This window comes from Canis lupus, chromosome 12 (assembly GCF_003254725.2).
Source record: "Canis lupus dingo isolate Sandy chromosome 12, ASM325472v2, whole genome shotgun sequence".
NCBI lineage: Eukaryota > Metazoa > Chordata > Mammalia > Carnivora > Canidae > Canis > Canis lupus.
Window position 1 is genome coordinate 70,435,877 of NC_064254.1, and position 18,395 is coordinate 70,454,271.

Here is an 18,395-nt window from a genome sequence, read left to right on the forward strand (position 1 = left end):
TGGGTTCCCAACTTGAGGAGCTCCTTCACAGGCTCACACGGAATCCTCACTCTCACGGCAGCACGTTAATTGCTCACTCATAAATTCCAACAATGAAGGGAAATAAATACAACATCACTACTTTGCCCCGGCTAGGAGGCAACAGCCAGGCGCACGCAGACCACACGGAGCTCCAGTAAATGACATTTGTACCGTAGATGGCTTTGTCCCTTCTCTGAAAACAAACGTCAACGCACACAGAATACCAATGGATCCCGACGAACGCCTTGGTTTGAGCAACCAGGATCTCTTTCTCTTAAAGGCTCAATAAATCAAAATCAATACGGCAGAAAACCATGTTTCTTGGCAATTTTGAGAGAGGAAAATAAATGGGTAGGTCTAAGATGATGTCCTAAGGAAGTTTAAATCGAGAGACCCCTGAAGTCACACGGGCTTGGGTGTAATTACCTACCTCCGTGTTTAAGTACCTACCTATCCAAGCTCCCAACTCTGGCGACTAGATACAGGAGACTCCCAACGGCAAGGCTTCCCAGCACCAGGAGCTTCTGTCTCAGCCACGCCTGCTGTTTGAATAGCATGGCCCTCCATCAACCTTCAGGACTCCTGCGGCCTGAGAGACAGGGATAGGAGGCACCCATCAGCAGTCATGTCTCAGAGGCTCCGGGACTAGTCACAGAGCCACGGACGGGGGGTACGGGTGATCAAGTGATGCTTCGTGAGGAAGAGACCCCATGTGGACCTCGACAATGTGGAGGGTGTGACAGGTATTTGCCAAAGCTTGCCTTCCTCTCCCTGACCCATGTTATAACATCAAAGACTAAACCAGGGGAAGCTCCCAACTAGATGGAACCTGTTGGACAATTGTCAAAGTGAATTAAGATGCACACATACATGTATATAAAGAGAGAGAGAGAGAGAACACGCACACATATTTGTTATTATTAGTCATTCAAAGGACACTGATAAAATGAGCAACTGGGTAACCTGAGGTGTGCCAGTGGGGCAGGCAGTAAGCTGAAGGTCCTGCTCCGGAACAACACGACAAACGTAGAAATTCCGGTTCAGCGAGTGATCCTCTGGGGCACTGCAGTGACATATGTTACTTGCATGTTTTTTGGTTTTGTTTAGTTCTAATTGCGAAGGGAGGAAAGATCAAAGGCTGGTTCTTTACCTTCCGAGGTTATCAGCGGTAACTATCAGGCCCTCAGATGTTGGAGGCCAGTGGCTCAAGGTGACCCGATGCTGCCCTTCACCTCCTCTGCCCGGTGCCGTAACTGGACGGTGGGACTCTGGAGACATGCTGGGACAGGCTCCCCTGCTGTGGGGACCCCCCCTTGGCTCTCGATGGATTTAAACAGATTTGCCGATACGGGTCTCACTCTCCTGTCATGACGGAAGCTTACCTGGAAGCTCTGGACTCTTATTCATGAAATAAGGCTGGCGGAGGAATGTAAGGCTCTATTAGTGCCGTTATTAAATTTTTGGGAAAAAAAAATGCAAGCTCCGATTCAGCCTTCCTTATTAAAAATAAATCCAATCGCCCTTTCAAGATAAGATTGTTTGTTTCTTATTGAGACTCAAAGTAGTAACCCAAGAAGAGGGACTGCAGCAGTGGGTCATGGGTAGAAGTTATTTTCTTGCAATGGTATTTCCATGTTTGCTAGGTGGCAAGGGGTACACTAGGGTGGACTGATGGGTCTATTCATTCATTCATCGAGATTAGGAGCCCCAAGAACATTCCCAGCTATTCTACTGGGTTTATGGAGGATTCCAGATAACACCCTGAGTGAGTTTTAGCTCTTGAACAAGTAATAATGCGAGACGAAATCGCAAAACGACCAGAGGATGCAACCTAATTCATGTTAATGTAGAAATAAATATCGAGGAAAGAAAATAAAAAAATAAAAAAATAAAAAAAAAAAGAAAGAAAGAAACGTCAGAGATGTGGGCTTCTTAGATTGCGGGGGCCTCTCCCTCCCCATCTGTAAAATGGGGACGATCTCTGACGTCCCCACTCCGGCCCCCACGCCGAGAACGGGGTGAGCTTTGTACCAGTAACGTCGCGGCACAAAGGTGCATTGCTGGGGGCCTGGCGTGGCTGAGGCTCCTCTGCGCCTCGGGCGGCTGAGTTCGCGGGAACCCAGAGCGAGGCAGAGGGCGCCGAGCCTACGAGAGCCCCGACGGGCAGCCGCCCCGGGAGCGGCCAGCGGTGGCGCCTTGCCTGGCCCCCGGTGGCCCTCCTGCTTCCCACCGGCCGCGGGCTCTGCCCACCGCCCCAGCTGCGGAGCCCGCTGCCGAGGGGGGCACGGCCGCCTCCCCGGGGAAGGCCACCCGGCTGCCCGCCCCGGCCGTCTCCCTCCACCTCCGGGGGCCGGGTCTCCAGTGGCCAAAGTCTCCAAGTGCTGGGTCTCTGGGGGTCAGGGTCTCCGAGGTGCCAGGTCTGTTGGGGTCAGGGTCTCCAGGGGCCAGGTCTCCCGAGTCCCGGGTCTCCAGGGATCAGGGTCTCTGGGGGTCACAGTCTCTGAGGTGCAGGGTCTCTGGAGGTCATGGTCTCCGGGGGATCTCCTGGGTGCTAGGTCTTTGAGGGGCCAGGTCTCCGGGGATCAAGGTTTCTGGGGTCAGGATCTCCGAGGTGCTGTGTCTCCAAGGGGCCGGGTCTCTGGGCACTGCATCTCTGGGGGGGTCAGGGTTTCCGGGGGCCAGGTCTGCGGGGGTCAAGGTCTCCCAAGTGCCGGGTCTCCAAGGGTCATGGTCTCCGGAGGTCACGGTCTCCAGGGGTCAAGGTCTCCCGGGTGCCGGGTCTTTGAGGGGCCGGGTCTCCGGGGATCAAGGTCTCCAGGGGCTGGTTCTTAGGGTCAGGGTCTCCAAGGTGCTGGGTCTCCGGGGGGCCAGGTTAGAGGCAGCGCCTGCCCCGCTATGGCAGCAGTGTAGCTCCGGGCCACGGCTGAGCGTGCTCCTGGCTCACAGGTCCCAGGAAGCCAGCCGAGGGGAGAGCCCCGATCCTGTGTGCCTTGCTGGACGGGCCGGGTCCCCTACGGTGAGCGCGCACCCACCGCCCTCAGAGATCCCAGGCCAACGAGCCAGAATTAACCTTGCACCATTGCTGTTGTGGTGGTTTTGTTCTCACAGTGGAATCAATGACATACACACCTTAATCACAGTCATTGTCTATTTTTTTTTTTTAAGTGAAAATCCCAGATTTTCTTTTCTTTTCTTTCTTTCTTTCTTTCTTTCTTTCTTTCTTTCTTTCTTTCTTTCTTTCTTTCTTTCTTCTTTCTTTCTGTATCTATTTATTCATGAGAGACACAGAGAGAGGCAGAGACCCAGGCAGAGGGAGAAGCAGGTTCCCTGCGGGGAGCCCGATGCGGACTCGATCCCGGGACTCTAGGATCACACGCCACGCTGAAGGCAGACGCCCAACCGCTGAGCCACCCGGGCGGCCCCATTGTCTACTTTTTATGTTTCTCTTGAGTCACCAATTTTGTCAAACTCCTCCTTAATTTCTTCCTGCCTCAACACTTCCTGTTGAGGCACTTCCTACCCCCCTCATCTCTTACCATCTGGGGACGTGCTCCTATGGCCTGTGTGTCCTGAGTTTCCTTCCTCTGTCCCCAGTTGATTTTCATCTATTCGCTGGATCAAGTCCAATCTCTTCCGGGCGCCTGGGTGGCTCAGCAGTTGAGCATCTGCCTTCGTTCAGCTCAGGGCCTGGTCCCAGGGGGTCCCCGCGGGGAGCCTGCTTCTCCCTCTGCCTGTGTCTCTGCCTCTCTCTCTCCCTGTGTCTCTCATGAATAAATAAATACAATCTTAAAAAAAAAAAAAGTCCAATCTCTTCTTGAAAGCACAGGCCCTTCGGTCCGAGGGCCCAGCCCAGACAGCCAGCCTCCCTCCTTCCTTTTTGAAACTCCCCAACTCCAGCCTGTGTCCCCCCAGGTCAGCCTCATTCCTGCTTTTTAGACCTGTCCACTCTCGTCTCTCTGCTTCCGTCAGCGTCCTCACTGGCCAGCACGGCTCTCGCACTTTTCCTTCTTCAGGATTCCCAGGTCCTGTTAGTGTCTCCCTGGAGAGGGCGATCGTGGCTGATGGGCAGTTTGGGCGGGAAATCCCAGTGCACTGCCATTCGGGGGTGGGAGGGGCTCCACCCTGGGGAGACGCTTGCACGCAGGGGGAAATGACCGGAGCTGGGAAGGCTGTGGAGGGATGGGCCCAAGACCCAGGGGAATGTCACAACCAAGTTTTCGAGCCTTCAACGGCGACGCACAGATGCACACGTCATCTGGGAAATGGTGGATCACGACACCTTACTGCACACGAGGCCGAGGCTCTGTCTACAGCCACTGAGGATCTCTCCTGGTCAAAAGCTCCACTGCCCCCCCCCCCCATGGCCCTTTATGGCCAGTCCGGTTGTCACCATGAGGGTTTTGCCCTGTGGGACGAACGGCTGCAGCCAGTCCAGCTCATGTCTGAGATACCTTGAATCGCCCACTGGGGCTTCTCCAAATGCCTGCCTGCCCTGCCTCCCCTCCGGACGGCAGGCCCGCTGCACCTCCAAAGCACCCCCGTGTCTACTAGGAGGCCGAGGAGAACTAGAGCTTTTATTCGAGGGCTCAGCTACTGTGAACGGAGCATCCGTGGTGAAGTGCAGAGAGCCCTGGGTTAGGAGTCCGAGACCCTGATTAACATCCTGGTTTACTTTTAGAATGGAAGCTCGCTGAATTTTGGCATCCTCATCTGCACAGTGAGGCTCACAATGCTTATCTCACGGCGTTCTTATGACGTGAGCCTTGGGTAAGACGATGCGAGATAAAACTGTGAATATATGGGCACTTTGCAAAAATGGGGCATGACAGAGCTCGGGAGGCTGATATGTTTGTTCTCACAATGCACTTTAAGGAGGGAGAGAGTGAAATAAATGCAGTTCTCATTAATAATATAATTAGACTGCAAAAAATGTAAGCCCCCCCTCTTTTTTTTATACATAAATAACTTTTAATGGAAACGACTGTTACCTACGAGAACGCTAACGCTGGAATTCCCTCTTCAAAGCAAGACGGCAAAGGGCGGCAAAGCAAAGAAACACCAAAGACAAGGACGAGAAGTCAACGCTTACTTTGTTAGGCTGAAATCTCTTGGGATTTGTCAGAAATGAGGAAGCCAGGCCAGTGATTGCTAATAAGTGTCTCTAGGGTGCAGGAAGCGAAATCTCATCCTGTTCTGAGGTTAGTCTCTGACAGGACATCCTAAGAGGCAGGGTCCTCGCAGCCCCCCAGGATGGCCTGCCCAGGGGACACCAAAGGCGCTCGGCTGCTGTAACCCTGAAGGTGCCCCTCAGTCTCTATCATCCGAGGACCCTGCCAGGCGGGGTCTTAGGAGCGGGGGAGTCATTGCTCTTGCTCGGAGCGTATCCGCCGGAGAGAAGCCTCACCATCCGAGGTTCACTGAACATGGTATTAAACTGGGGAGAAGGTCAACTGCTCCTCCAACCCCCAAGTTCCTTCCCCTTAGCTCTACCGGCTTTAATGGCTATTTTAAAAATTTTTCATCACATCAATCATACTGGTAATAGGCAATTTATATAAAGTTAAGTTTTTTTTTTTTTTTGAAGCTTATTATTTCTTTTTACGCCTTATCAAAAAAAGGTTAGAGACCAAACCGTGACACTTGAGCCCCCCTTCATTTCCGGTTTTTAAGCTCTCAGCGTTTTGCATCTGGTGTGCCAAGAACAGCACAATTACAGTTTCTCCAGATTCCTAAAGCTTTAATAGGCCCGGTATCTTAGCCCAACAGAGCAGAGTATCTAAATAACAGAGTCCGCGGCCAGAAACAACACATCGTGCAGACATCTGGCTGTTTCTTGAGAGCGGCACCAAGCAAAGAGAGAAGTGATTCCCAAGCTGAAGCAAAGAAATAAGGGAACTCAAAAATAATCATAATAAAGCCATGTCTAAGTGCTGCTCCAAAGCCTGTAGACATGGTTACCGCAAGCCCCTGGTAGCAGTAAAGACAGTAACAGAGACAAGAGCAGCAGAGTTCATTAGAGACGGCAGGACTTGCAGAGCAGAATTATTCCAAGGAAATCATTAAGGGTCTGCTGCGTGATAGCTCATTTAGCGGCAGCCTTATGGAGTGGACAGGAACCACATTTATTGAGCAATCCGCTCTCTGTTCCTTTCTTTCACATTTATTATCTCATGTTGTTATGCAAGGGAGCTGTGAAGTGTTCTCTTTGATTTCCTCTGATGGGAATCAAAGAGCAGAGAGATGAGCAGGTTATTTACCCGAGGGCGTGGGCGTGTAGCTGATAACTGCGGAAGGAGAATTTAAATTCAGACTTATCTGACCCCAAAGAACGTGGCCCCTTGATTGCAATGCCACTCGTAGAGCTCCCCTGGGACACCCTTAACTAATACTTGTTTGTTGATTGATGAGAGCGGACGCAACCGGTTAACGCCACCCAAATTACCTGCCATTGAACCTTGTGGTAGAAGATGGGAAGGTGAGAAAAAGTAAAAGAGGAACAGAGATTCCATGGAGGGGCAAGCGACAGGGGCATTTTGGATGATTTGAACCTGATAAAATCAAGGGAAAATATTAATAAGTGATGACGATGATGACGAAAATGAAAGGTGCTGTTCTTACGGAAAAATTATGTTTTTAGTATGTTACAAAGTGGTTTTCATACCGTTTCTCTTACTTTTGCTTCTTCCGTTGTTTTGGTTGCTATGTTACAACATTTTTTTAATTCACATATAGTCCTTTCAGGTTTTTTTTTTTTTTCTTGCATTGATGGAGAGGTCATTTGTGACATATCAACCAATCCTTGGTTGATTGCTTATTCCTTTTAGCTTATTTATTTATTTATTTATTTCCTGTATAGTTAACATCTAGTGTTACATTAGTTGAAGCGTATAACATAGTGATTCAACAATTCCACATATTTCTCGGTGCTCATCAGGATACGTGTACTCTTAATCCCCGTCACCTATTTCATGCATTTTTCCCCCCTCCTCCACCTCTCCTCTGGTAACCACCAGTCTGTTCTCTCTATTTAAGAATCTATTTTTTTGGATGTCTCTTCGTCTCTTTGTTTTCTTAAGTTCTATGTATGAGTGAAATCATCTGGTATTTGTCTTTCTCTGAATGATGGTTTTCACTTAGCATTATACTTATGAGGTCCATTCACATTATTGCAAATGACAAGATTTCATTCATTTTATGATTAAATAATATTCCACTGTGTATATACACACACACACACACACACGTACACCCACCCCACTTCTTCTTTATTCACTCATCTATGGATAGACACTTGGGTTGCTTCCAACTACATCCTAGCTATTGTAAATCATGCTGCAATAAACATAGGGGTGCATATAACTTTTCAAATTACTGATTTCATTTTCTTTGGGTAAATACTCTGTAGGGGAATTACTGGATCACATGGTAATTCTATTTTTTTATTTTTTTTTTGAGGAACCTCCATAAAGATTTTGCACGGTGAAGGAAACCATCAATGAAACAAAAATACAACCCATTAAATGGGAGAAGATATTTGCACATGATATATCCAATAAGGGGTTAATGCCCCAAATATATAAAGAACTTACAGAAGTCAACGCCCAATAATCCAATTAAAAAATGGGCAGAATGCATGAACAGACATTTTTCCAAAGATGACATCTGGATGGCCAGCAGACACATGAAAAGTTGCTCAACATCACTCATCATCAGGGAAATGCAAGTCAAAAGCACCATGAAATATCATCTCACACCTGTCAGGATGACTAAAATCAAAGCCACAAGAAACAATAGGTGTTGGCGGGGATTTGAAGAAGAAGGAATCCTAATGCACTATTGGTGGGAACGCAACCTGATGCAGTCGCTGCGGAAAATGGTATGGAGGTTCCTTTCCTTATCATTTCTAATTAAGACCAACCAGAGTCTTTGGAACCCCATCTGTCCTCCCCATAATTCCAGAACTGACTTACTTTTTGATAAGTTTTATAGTCGACTATCAAAATAACATTGCTTTTTACTGCTGTTTGATTCAGACTCTTCTGTGCTCATCTCTGTAAGACCTTGATTAAGTCTGTTGGTGACCTCTCGTGATCACCCCATCCCTTTCCCACCTTTCTCAGCTCTTCCCCTCTCTATCTCAGTGAGCAGCACCCCCTCTGCCCACGGGGTTGCCCACACTGAAAACCCTGGGGTTCCTTCTGGGCTCCAATCAGCCAGTGAAATTCTACCTCCAAGATACTACAAGAATCAACCTACTTCTCTGCATGGTCATTTGTGAGTGCCTTGCTTCAAGCCATGTTCTCTTTTCCTTAGAGTATTATGGGCTCCTCACTGGTCTCCTCACCATTACTTTTTTTTCCTGCCTCAAATTATTCTCCATAGTGATGCAAGAGTGGTCTTTCTTTTTTTTAAAAGATTTTATTTATTTTTATTTATTTATGAGAGAGAGAGAGAGAGAGAGAGAGAGAGAGAGAGAAGCAGAGGGAGAAGCAGACTCCATGCAAGGAGCCCGATGTGGGATCCAATCCCGGGAGCCTGATGTGGAATCCAATCCCGGGACCCCAGAATCATACCCTGGCCCAAAGGCTGGCGCTAAACCACTGAGCCACCCAGGGATCCCCTTTCTTTTAAGATTGTATTTATTTATTCATGAGAGACACAGAGAGAGAGGCAGAGACACAGGCAGAGGGAGAGGCAGGCTCCCTGGGGGGAGCCCGATGTGGGACTCGATCCTGGGACCCCAGAATCATGACCTGAGCCGAAGGCAGACGCTCAATCATGAAGCCACCCAGGCGTCCTGCTAGAGTGGTCTTTCCAAACAGAAATTTGATCATGTTGCCTTCAGACTTAATGCACTTTAGTGTGTCCCTATCATCCACATGGTTTCAAAAGACCCCAAGCTCCTTTTCACTGCAGCTCCACACAACCCCCAACGCCTGTATCTACAAACTTCAGCACACAAAACAACTTACATTTCCTTACTTATCCTGTCTCGTATTTTACTTTTCTTTTCTCAGTTCCTTTAAAGAAATAAGAATTGGAAAAGTGCTCTCTACATAACATCAGTAGCGTCCTGTGAGGGCCCATCCATTGGAGTGCTCGAGCTGGGTCGTACTTGGCAAGCCAGTTGTTAATGCCATGGTTAAGAATTACCTTATAGAAATTCACGATTAAATAAATTAAAACAAAGGCAATAAATATTTAAAACCTCATTATTTCCTAATTATCTTACTACATCTTCCTATTTATCTATGCCTTGGGATGAAGTCTATTGTGTCTGTACAGAGAGGATACTACTGTGCATCTCTAAGTCCACATTCAGTGAATTCATGGTGGAATTGGACGTCAAAACTGGAGGGAGAAGGGATTTAATTACTAGGAATCATCGCTGTCCCCACGAGCTGGTTGTTAAGGATTTCCCAGCACTCTGCTGGTCATGCTCCAATCATTTCTCCCGTGTACATTCATCAAGTTGTTCCTGAGTGCCCACCATGTGTGCAGCATGTAACCAGGCGCAGTTGGGGACAGAGTGAGCCCCCCTCTCAGGTTCCCCTTCTCTTTTAGCCTCCTCCACTGCCCCTGCCTTCTGTAGGGGTCTGTTTTCATTTCTGAGGCCCCTGTAGCTCTTTTCTGTTCTCATTTTCCTAGGTATTTCTCCCCAGCTTCCGGTGCCTCCTTTCAGTTCCTCCCCGCACCAAGCCCCTGCCTATGTTCTCTAAATACCAGGGCTTAAAAAGAAAGAATGCAGTGCTATTATCCATCGTAACGTTGATGGTGAAAGAACAGTACAGCAAAAGGTATTAAAAAAATCTTATAAAGGTTGAGCAAATCCATAAAATAATCTACAATTAGTTTGTATGCAAAATAATACCAAAAGCTGTCCATTCTTGGCAGGCTAACATTTTCTTAAATTGCAGTATTAGTCACATGCTTTAAAAATTTCCTCTTTTTATTACCAGGGGCACCGCTTTCCTTTGCCACTCGGATCTTTCTTTCAAGGGCAGAGGGGCTCCACCAAATTCTGACACTAAGATAACCCCCTATGTCCCTGGTCCTCCACGGATGTTTACTGGCCTACCACGCGCTAGCCACTGCAGACACCACGGAGAATATGAAGAACCAAAGACACACGCATCATGTCTGTTGCCGTCTTCTAGTATTCAAGGCCAGGTTCTTAATAAAAGTGTAAGAAAACTGCATCTTCTCTTACGCAAGAGCCCAGATCCGCTTGGAGGGCAGAGAACAAAGACTTCCCACAAGCTCAGGGTCTGCTGGACCTCCCAGACTCGTCTCTTGGCCCTAAGATCCACTTTCCCCATGGAAGGTCCCTGCCTGCTATCCAAGTAGCTACAGGCAAACCAACTCTCTAAAAGGTACTATTCTTCCTCTAACAAGACTCTTTTCAAAGCCCTTTGCCGAGTGAAGACTTCGCTGAGCATGTTTAGACCAGACTTTGCCAAGTTAAGTGCTTGTGACCAAACAGGACTAGCATCGTGGGTATGTGACCCGCGCGTTTGTATGGGGCTCTGTACTCAGAAGGATCCCATGCTTGGTTTAATGCTTTCTTGTCACGGTCTTCAAATTCTCTGTAATTTCTGAACAAGAGGCCCCACATTTTCATTCTGCACTGGGCTGTACAAATCATGTGCACAGTCCTGCAGTGAGACCTTCCGCCTTCCGGGAAGGCCTTCCACTTGTATGTTGGCTGTAACTCTTCATAGTCAGCGGCACCTCCTCCTCTTTCCAGACGCTTGGCCTCAAGAGGTGGACATTGTCTTAAGACCCGTCACACAAGAACACAGCCTTTCACGTCTTCTTAGAGAGCTGGGAATTCCGCTCCCCTTCATTCCTTCCACTTCTGTGGCCTTCCCTGAGGCTCATATCTTCCCTGGATCCCCAATACTAAAAATGGCATCAGCCTTCAGGACGCAGTTTTACCGTCCTACAGCCAACGACATCTACAGGAGAGCAAGTGCCACACAAGGATGATGTTGACACACACAAGCACACACAACAGCATGGGGGTTTCATTACAATAATTTAGTGGGCAGAAATCCTGTGGGAGGAAGAAGTGTCATCATCCCTGTCACACAGATGGGAAAACAGACCTAAGGACTATAGGCATCTGCTCCTTCCGTGGCCTGAAAACTATCTCCCCACCCCCTCCACTCTTCAAGGCAAAAAACCGAGGGAGTTTAAGTTACTCACCTGCTATGTGACTGTGGGTAAGTCTCTTAACCTCCCAGATTTTTTTTTTTTTTTAACCCAAGAAAGAAAGGGTGTTGAAGGGATGTGTTCAGCAGGGCCTTCTGGGGCTAATGTTCTCTTACTCTAAGGGATGCCCCCAGATGAGCACCACATGAGCTTTCCTACAATGACAGATTCGTGGATAAGGAAGTAAGGACAACTGCAGCGGGGGGGAAATTAGTGCCTGAGGTAAATCTCAATTTTTCTTGTTATCCCCCAGGGTTGAACAGTTTGACCCCTTTCAAGACGGCTCCATCCCATTATACTGCTTATTCCTGTGAAAAACAATCCTCTCATTCTCAGACATGAAATTTCTTTGAAAAGATACCGACACTTAAGGAAGATTCTACTGATTAGCTTTCAATTTGCCCAGCTGCCAGAGAACCCGCAGGAATCACATTTTGAAAAAAAAATTAGCCAAGGGCAGCAGAGGAAAATGGTCATAAAGAACTCGCTTTTCTTCTATTACAATGATCAAATAAGAGAACTGTAATGAGAAAGCAACCAATGAAGAGGGGCGCAGGAACAAGGGCACGGAAAGCAGTGTTCTGCGTGTGTCAAGTCGAATGTGGAGCCAGGGTGTAGACTGAGGGAAATGGACACCATTTGTTAGCAGATTAAGCAGAAAATGCATCAGTCAGGATGCTCATAATTGCTCTATCAAACAGCTACGGAAGCTATTTAGCTCTTTGTTTCTTCAGTTAACCATGAAGGGTCAATGTTAGAAATGAAAAGGAAAAAAGCTGATGAATTATACAGAACTGTGGAGTTGATTACTGCGCTGAGCTTTAGTGCTTATCCTCCTGGGAAATCCTGCAGGAGCGGCGCTGAGCAAATTCCACATTTTCAAATGGGTTCTCCGCTGCCTCCCTCCACTCAGCTTTTGGTATCACGCACACATAACTGATCCCGCACAGCTACCACGACTGTGTTAGCTTGGCCGGTCCTCTGGGCCTCCCCCTGCAGGAAGACACTCCCTTCGCATTCGTACCCTCGGAACTTAGAAGAAGCCGGTCCTTTCTGCTTCTGTTCAGGGGTCTCATTGAGTAGATCGACGTCCTAAGGAAAGAGACGGGAACCGAACTGTGTTTCGGCACAGAGTTCCGATTACTCTTACTCTCCAGGACCTCGTGGCTAGATGTAGCTAACGTTTACGGAAGAAGGGTGCCGTTCCCAGGGGGAACCTCGAGCTTCTCTTCACTCCATTGAGCAGTTGTCGGGGTTCCGTAAATCGTCCTGCTGGTGAGTTTAGAAGGAGAGTCTTTCCTTCTCTGATCCTCTGTGTATCTAGGAAAGTGCGAGCTGGAGAGGAAACAAGAATCCAGGTATTTAAGTTCACCTGTCGCGGCCCAGGGAGGTCATTCCAGTAATTCAGGCGCAGGCTGTACAAAAGGTCAAGTTACCTGGATAAGCTCTTCCCTCCACCCTTGCACAGCGAACGTCAACTTTATTGTGAAATGCTGCTTGTCACACGCGGTAAAATCAAGTGTGATAGTCACTACCAGACAGAAAGTCAATTTTCACGTCTTATTTCCTCTCTCACAAATGTTTTGTTTTTGGTGAGGATCAAAGAAACGGCGTCTTTTAACACCATATATAAGTGAAAAGCATGGTGGTATTTTTATCACTGATTTTTTTTTATTTGATTGCAGTTCTCATTATCCTTTCTCCGCAGTGACTTTCTCCTTTTAATCTTAGTAAGACTAAGCTATATATTTCTCTTACAATGACTGAAAATGATGCCGATTTAACATTAACCATTTTAAGTGAAGAATCAAACCATTAGTAGACTATACATAAATATGAACGCACATGTTTAAGTTACCAAGTTGGATTGAGAAAATTCAATCTGTTTAATGTAAAATTTATGGGAATTTGAATGGGTACTCCTGAATCCTTTACAGACAGACTTCTTATTTTCCACTTAATCATCACAAAAGCACAATTCAGAATACCAATATCTATTTGTGTGGCATTTTTATAGCTTTTCAAGTTCTAGTTCAAACATTATTTTACTGGATTTTCACAACAAACACACGAGGGTCACAATACCTACATTATTCTCCATTTACTGTTAGATAAGAAAGCCAATGCCTGGCGTAGGGATGGTACTCATGTCCACCTGGCTGATGATGGGCAGAGTTCAAAATAAAATACAGCTGTAGTGACTTTATATTTGTGCTGGGAAAACTCATCCTCTTTCCATGAAGATGTGGCATTAGTTTTACTATAAGGATCTAATGTTCACTCATTAGTGCACATCTAATCCTTGGATGCTCTGTGTTTTGAAAGACTGATAAAATACTTTTTGTTAAGGTATGAGACTTGGAAAAGAGGAAAGAGATATTATGTAATTTCGACTGAATAATATGCTTTCTGTGTCTTTCTGGCTGGATCATCCGTTCCTCTTGGAAAAATATTCCAGTAGGATAAGGATTGTGACAGATTCACCAGGAAGAGCAAAAGAGGAAATAAACCAGTTAATCGAATAATTCCCAAGTATAATGATCATTATGCCAATTGTGAATTTAGAACATGAACTCCAATCACCTTCTCCCAACTCATATGTATACTTTTGGTCGGGATTTCCATTCCAGCTTGATTCCTCAACCCCTTGTAATTTACACAGTATTTTTGTTATTACTGTTTTGCACAATTATTTTTGGTTTAGATTTATCCATATTTAGTATTGTCATCAGACACTATTCTTTTTGTCATCAGCTTTATTTTTTTTAAATGCATTATTTTCGTTATCAGCTTTATTGACGTATAATTCACATACCATGAAATCCACCCATTTAAAAGTATAAATTCAGTGGATTTTAGTATACTTAGAGTTGCATGGTTACACTACAATCAATTTTAGAACATTTCCCCCACCCTGAAAGGAAACACTACTCTTGAGTAGCCCCCTTCCCCACCTCTCCCCCTAGTCCTAGGCAACCACTGATCCACTTTTTTAAAAAAAGACTATATTTATTTATTTACGAGACACACACACACACACAAACACACACACACACACACACACAGAGGCAGAGACACAGGCAGAGGGAGAAGCAGGCTCCACACCGGGAGCCTCGATGTGGGACTCGATCCTGGGACTCCAGGATTATGCCCTGGGCCGAAGGCAGGCACTAAACCACTGAGCCACCCAGGGACCCCCTCACTTTTTACCTTAGACTGACCATCTTGCATTTCATTTTCCTTTTGCCAGAGGTACGATTTCTTCCCATTCAGCAGACAAAAGTTGGGGCATATATATCATACCGAATGCAGAAATATTTTCCTCCATTTTTTCTTTCCAAAGGGAAAAACAGGTAGTCCTCCTTTCTTTCGTTTATCTGTTTATTCCATTAGGATGATCTCATTCCTGAAGGATTTGTTAGCTGTTGAACTAGTAGTGAGCTGAAACTTATTTTAAAATAATAGAGTGCTAAAATGGGCTCTTCCAAAATCAGCCTTTTTTGAACAACGGGTTTTAAGATGCTTAGTGTTCCTTAAGGCCTTTCAGGCTAGTAATTACCTCCAGAACATAAAGAAAATAGGGGCCGGTGAAGCAGGCAGCACGAGGAAGCAAACAACTTTACTGGGACCGGGGAATGCGCTGAGATGTCATGATAAAGCTCTCGTTCATCGAGTGGTGTTAAAGGGAAACAAAATTGGACACTTGCTAATGGTGGTAAAGACAGATTTTTTCCAGTACTACTACTGCACCAGGGGAGAGATTTCAGTATAGAGCTGAGCTCACCTCTGGGGGACAAAGATGACTGAGAGTTTTAAATAAAAAAGGGAGAATGAGGGAGTGGGCAGGGAACGGAGGGAGGCTCTAGTAGGGTTGGGAAAGTAAAAAAATTAGAGTGGGAGGAGGGGGTTGGTCACTGTGATTAAACCATCTGGGTTTGTTAATTGGTCCTCAACTGGAGGAAAAACAATCTTTTTATATCTTCAGAACAGGAAGCAGTTTTTATAAATTGGAGCAAGGCACCCAACAAATTAGGCCCTTACTCTCCCCCAGGACTCGGAGGCGTGAGAGCTCCCTCCCTGGAGAGGTTTGCATTCATGGGCCTATGTCAGGTTTTGGCTGGAATAAACAGTAAATTCCTTTGACAGCACTGAGAACAGGCAGGCATTTTAAGGAGGGCTGGGTGATCCCCGGGATATGTCCTTATGTGGCCTGAAGCCATGCTTGTCTGTGCGAGTGTGTGTGTGTGTGTGTGTGTGTGTGTGTGTGTGTGTGTGGCGGGGTGGTGGGGTGACGGGGGAGGGTGGACAAAATTGTGCTGAGTGTCTGCAATGCTTATCGACTAAGGTTGAGGCCTCACTGAGAAGAGGGTCCAAAGGAACCTGACTGGAGTTGTCACGGGAGAGAGTCCTCGGCAGCGCCTTCCATGTGGGAGGTCACAGGTCCTGCATGAGCTCTTGTTTGAAAACTGTTTTTTTTTTTTTTTTCCTTGACCAGCAAATCAAAAGGTCTCAATTTGTCTCAGAGAATCATGATGAGCAATAGTGACAGATATTACTTATTGGCCACTTAGTGTAGCCACTTACACTAAGTCAATATGTGAAGTATGAAGTACTTAGCATACATGAGTACTTAGCACTCCTTTTCATGGCTCTGGGAGGTTGGTCACTGTCATAACCATTTAAAGAAACTTGCCCAAGTGGCAGAGTCAAGGATCTTATTATTTCTAAGGCTGGGCTCTTAACAGTTATGTTGAGTTTGAGCCTGACTTACCATCTTAGCTTGAATTCTCCCCCTACTAACTGGACACTTTTATTATTGTTATTGTTTAATACAATAAACATTTGGATCATTACCTTTTATTTGAGACAGAATTTGCCTTTAGGAAAAGCAATTTAGGTGAAAATTCACTGACCCCGTGTTGAAATATAAACGTCTTTTCTCACATTCATTTTTATAAGGAAGCCTGGGTATAGACTTCAAGGAAGTGGTTATTTTCTCGAAGCACATTCTATTAAATATATTATACCAACTGTCTTGCAGTTTCCACTGGTGCCCATTCAAAGTTGATAATCAAGCTGTTGGTTCTTTCAAAGAAATGCCTCTTTTCACTCCACTTTTAAGATCTTCTCCTTCACTTTGGTGACCTGTGGTTTTTTTCTAGGTCCTCGTGTAGAAGAAACCTTTTATTTACCCTATTTGGGATTCACTAGGTTTTCTGGTTCTCAGGATTCATATGTTTTAGTAAATTTGGAAAAAATAGGAATCATCAGCTTATTGAGTTTTCTTTTTTCTGTTACTTCTACTGCCTTCTAAAACTGATGAAATTTATGTTAAAACTTCTCATTCTATTCTCTATAACCCTTAACCTATGTTTTCTATTTTCTACTTGTCTTGACCTAATCTTAGTTCATTTCTTTTTTTTTTAAAGATTTTTTAAAAAGATTTTATTTATTTATTTATCAGAGAGAGAGAGAGAGAGAGAGAGAGAGAAAGGCAGAGACACAGGCAGAGGGAGAAGCAGGCTCCATGCAGGGAGCACGTTGTGGGACCCGATCCCAGGACTCCAGGATCACACCCTGGGCCGAAGGCAGGCGGTGAACCGCTGAGCCGCCCAGGGATCCCTTTTTAAGATTTTTTATTTGTTAATCTAGAGAGGGGGAAGGGGCAGAGGTAGCGAGAGAATCTCAAGTAGACTCCCCCCATGAGCACGGAGCCTGATGCAGGGCTCCATGTCACAACCCTAAGATCATGACCTGAGCCAAAATCAAGAATCGCTTAGCTGATTTAACCACCCAGGGGCCCCTCTAGTTCATTTCTTAAGATTTATCTTCCGGTTCACTATCTTTACTATATCTAATCTTTTGGATAGTACATTCATTGCATTTTAAATTTCAATGATTATATATTATTTTCTAGAATCTAATATTGTTCAAATAGGGTTGGTCATTTTTTATGGTCTCAAGGTCCCTGGTCATATTTCCAAGCTTTTGGTAAATTTCATTAAATATAGCTATTTTATACTCAGTGTCAAAAATCTCATTATCTGAGACCTTTGGGCTTGTTGTTTTACTCACAATGTCTTATTTCCTTGTTTGTTCTGTAATTCTCTCTGGGTTGTTCATTTTTCAAGGAGCTTTATTTTTTGGTATTCTTTGAAGCCTGGGTTGAGGTTGAATTTTCCAAAGGAGTTACAAATTTGCTGCTGTCAATTGCCTGGGGGTGCGGTCCTCTGGGATCAAGGTTGAGGTTTGTTTTTTTTTGTTTTTTTTTTTTTTTTTTTTTTTGACCATACATGTAGGATGAATTAGAACTCCACCCTCAAGAGAGAACAAATTTGTGATTATGAATCTTCAGGGAATTTTGTCCTTTTATTCTGTGTCTACATTGATTTCTTTATAGAATTAGGTTTTATTTCTAATTCATTCTTAACAATGACAGTATAATCCTCTAGAATACTATTTTTATGAGTGTCTCTGTTTAGATTCTTTGCACTGACCAGGTCCTGTGCTTTTTTTCTCACAGCTGAGCTGGTAAAATCATCAAAGTGGACGCTAAAGGATTTTAGAATTTGGCAGAAATTCTCAGAGTAATCCTCATTTTGGAACTTACTTGCCAATCATGTTTCCTGATTTTATCTCATGTTGGGCCTCTGTTGATTCCTTACTTTCAAGCAGCCTTATAGATATATATTTATAGAGATTGACATACAGTTTAGTCATTTCACCATACATTTTAGTTATTTCAGTAGCAAGTGTGACACAGACTATCTGACCACTCTGCCAGAAATGAAGGTGTCTTTTATTTTATTCCGTTTCCCAAAAACTCACACAAATTTCTTGCTCACCTACTTAATCACTTAGCCGGGAGAAGATCTCTCCCTTTATAGACATTCAAAGGAATGTTATCTCTTTGTTTCATCTTGTAAAGTGGCCAACAATTTATTTCAATTTACAAAGAAAAGAAAATGAATCCATTTGATATGTGGTCTGACAACATGGCAAAGGGCACTGTAGGCAGGGAAGGATTTCTCATGTCTCCCACGACCTTTGCCCCTGATGTTATTGCTCTGATCCTATTACAGAGCAAAGGGATTCTGTGGATTGTAATTAAGGTTGCTAATCAGTTGATCTCAAGGTAAGGAAATCATCTAGGTGAGCCT

The 18,395-nt window shown here is 45.2% G+C and overlaps 1 protein-coding gene across 7 annotated transcripts in view; it reads right to left on the bottom strand.

Annotated features, from left to right (window-relative positions):
- The window catches only part of HS3ST5 (heparan sulfate-glucosamine 3-sulfotransferase 5), a 254,480-nt gene that overhangs the window by 11,921 nt on the left and 224,164 nt on the right, over positions 1–18,395 (bottom strand). For all 7 annotated transcript variants that reach the window (XM_025444531.3, XM_025444535.3, XM_025444529.3 and 4 more), the window contains one exon: positions 472–610. In XM_025444531.3, the coding sequence (XP_025300316.1) occupies positions 472–578 (107 nt within the window). In that variant the 5' untranslated portion in view covers positions 579–610. The remainder of the gene's footprint in view (positions 1–471; positions 611–18,395) is intronic.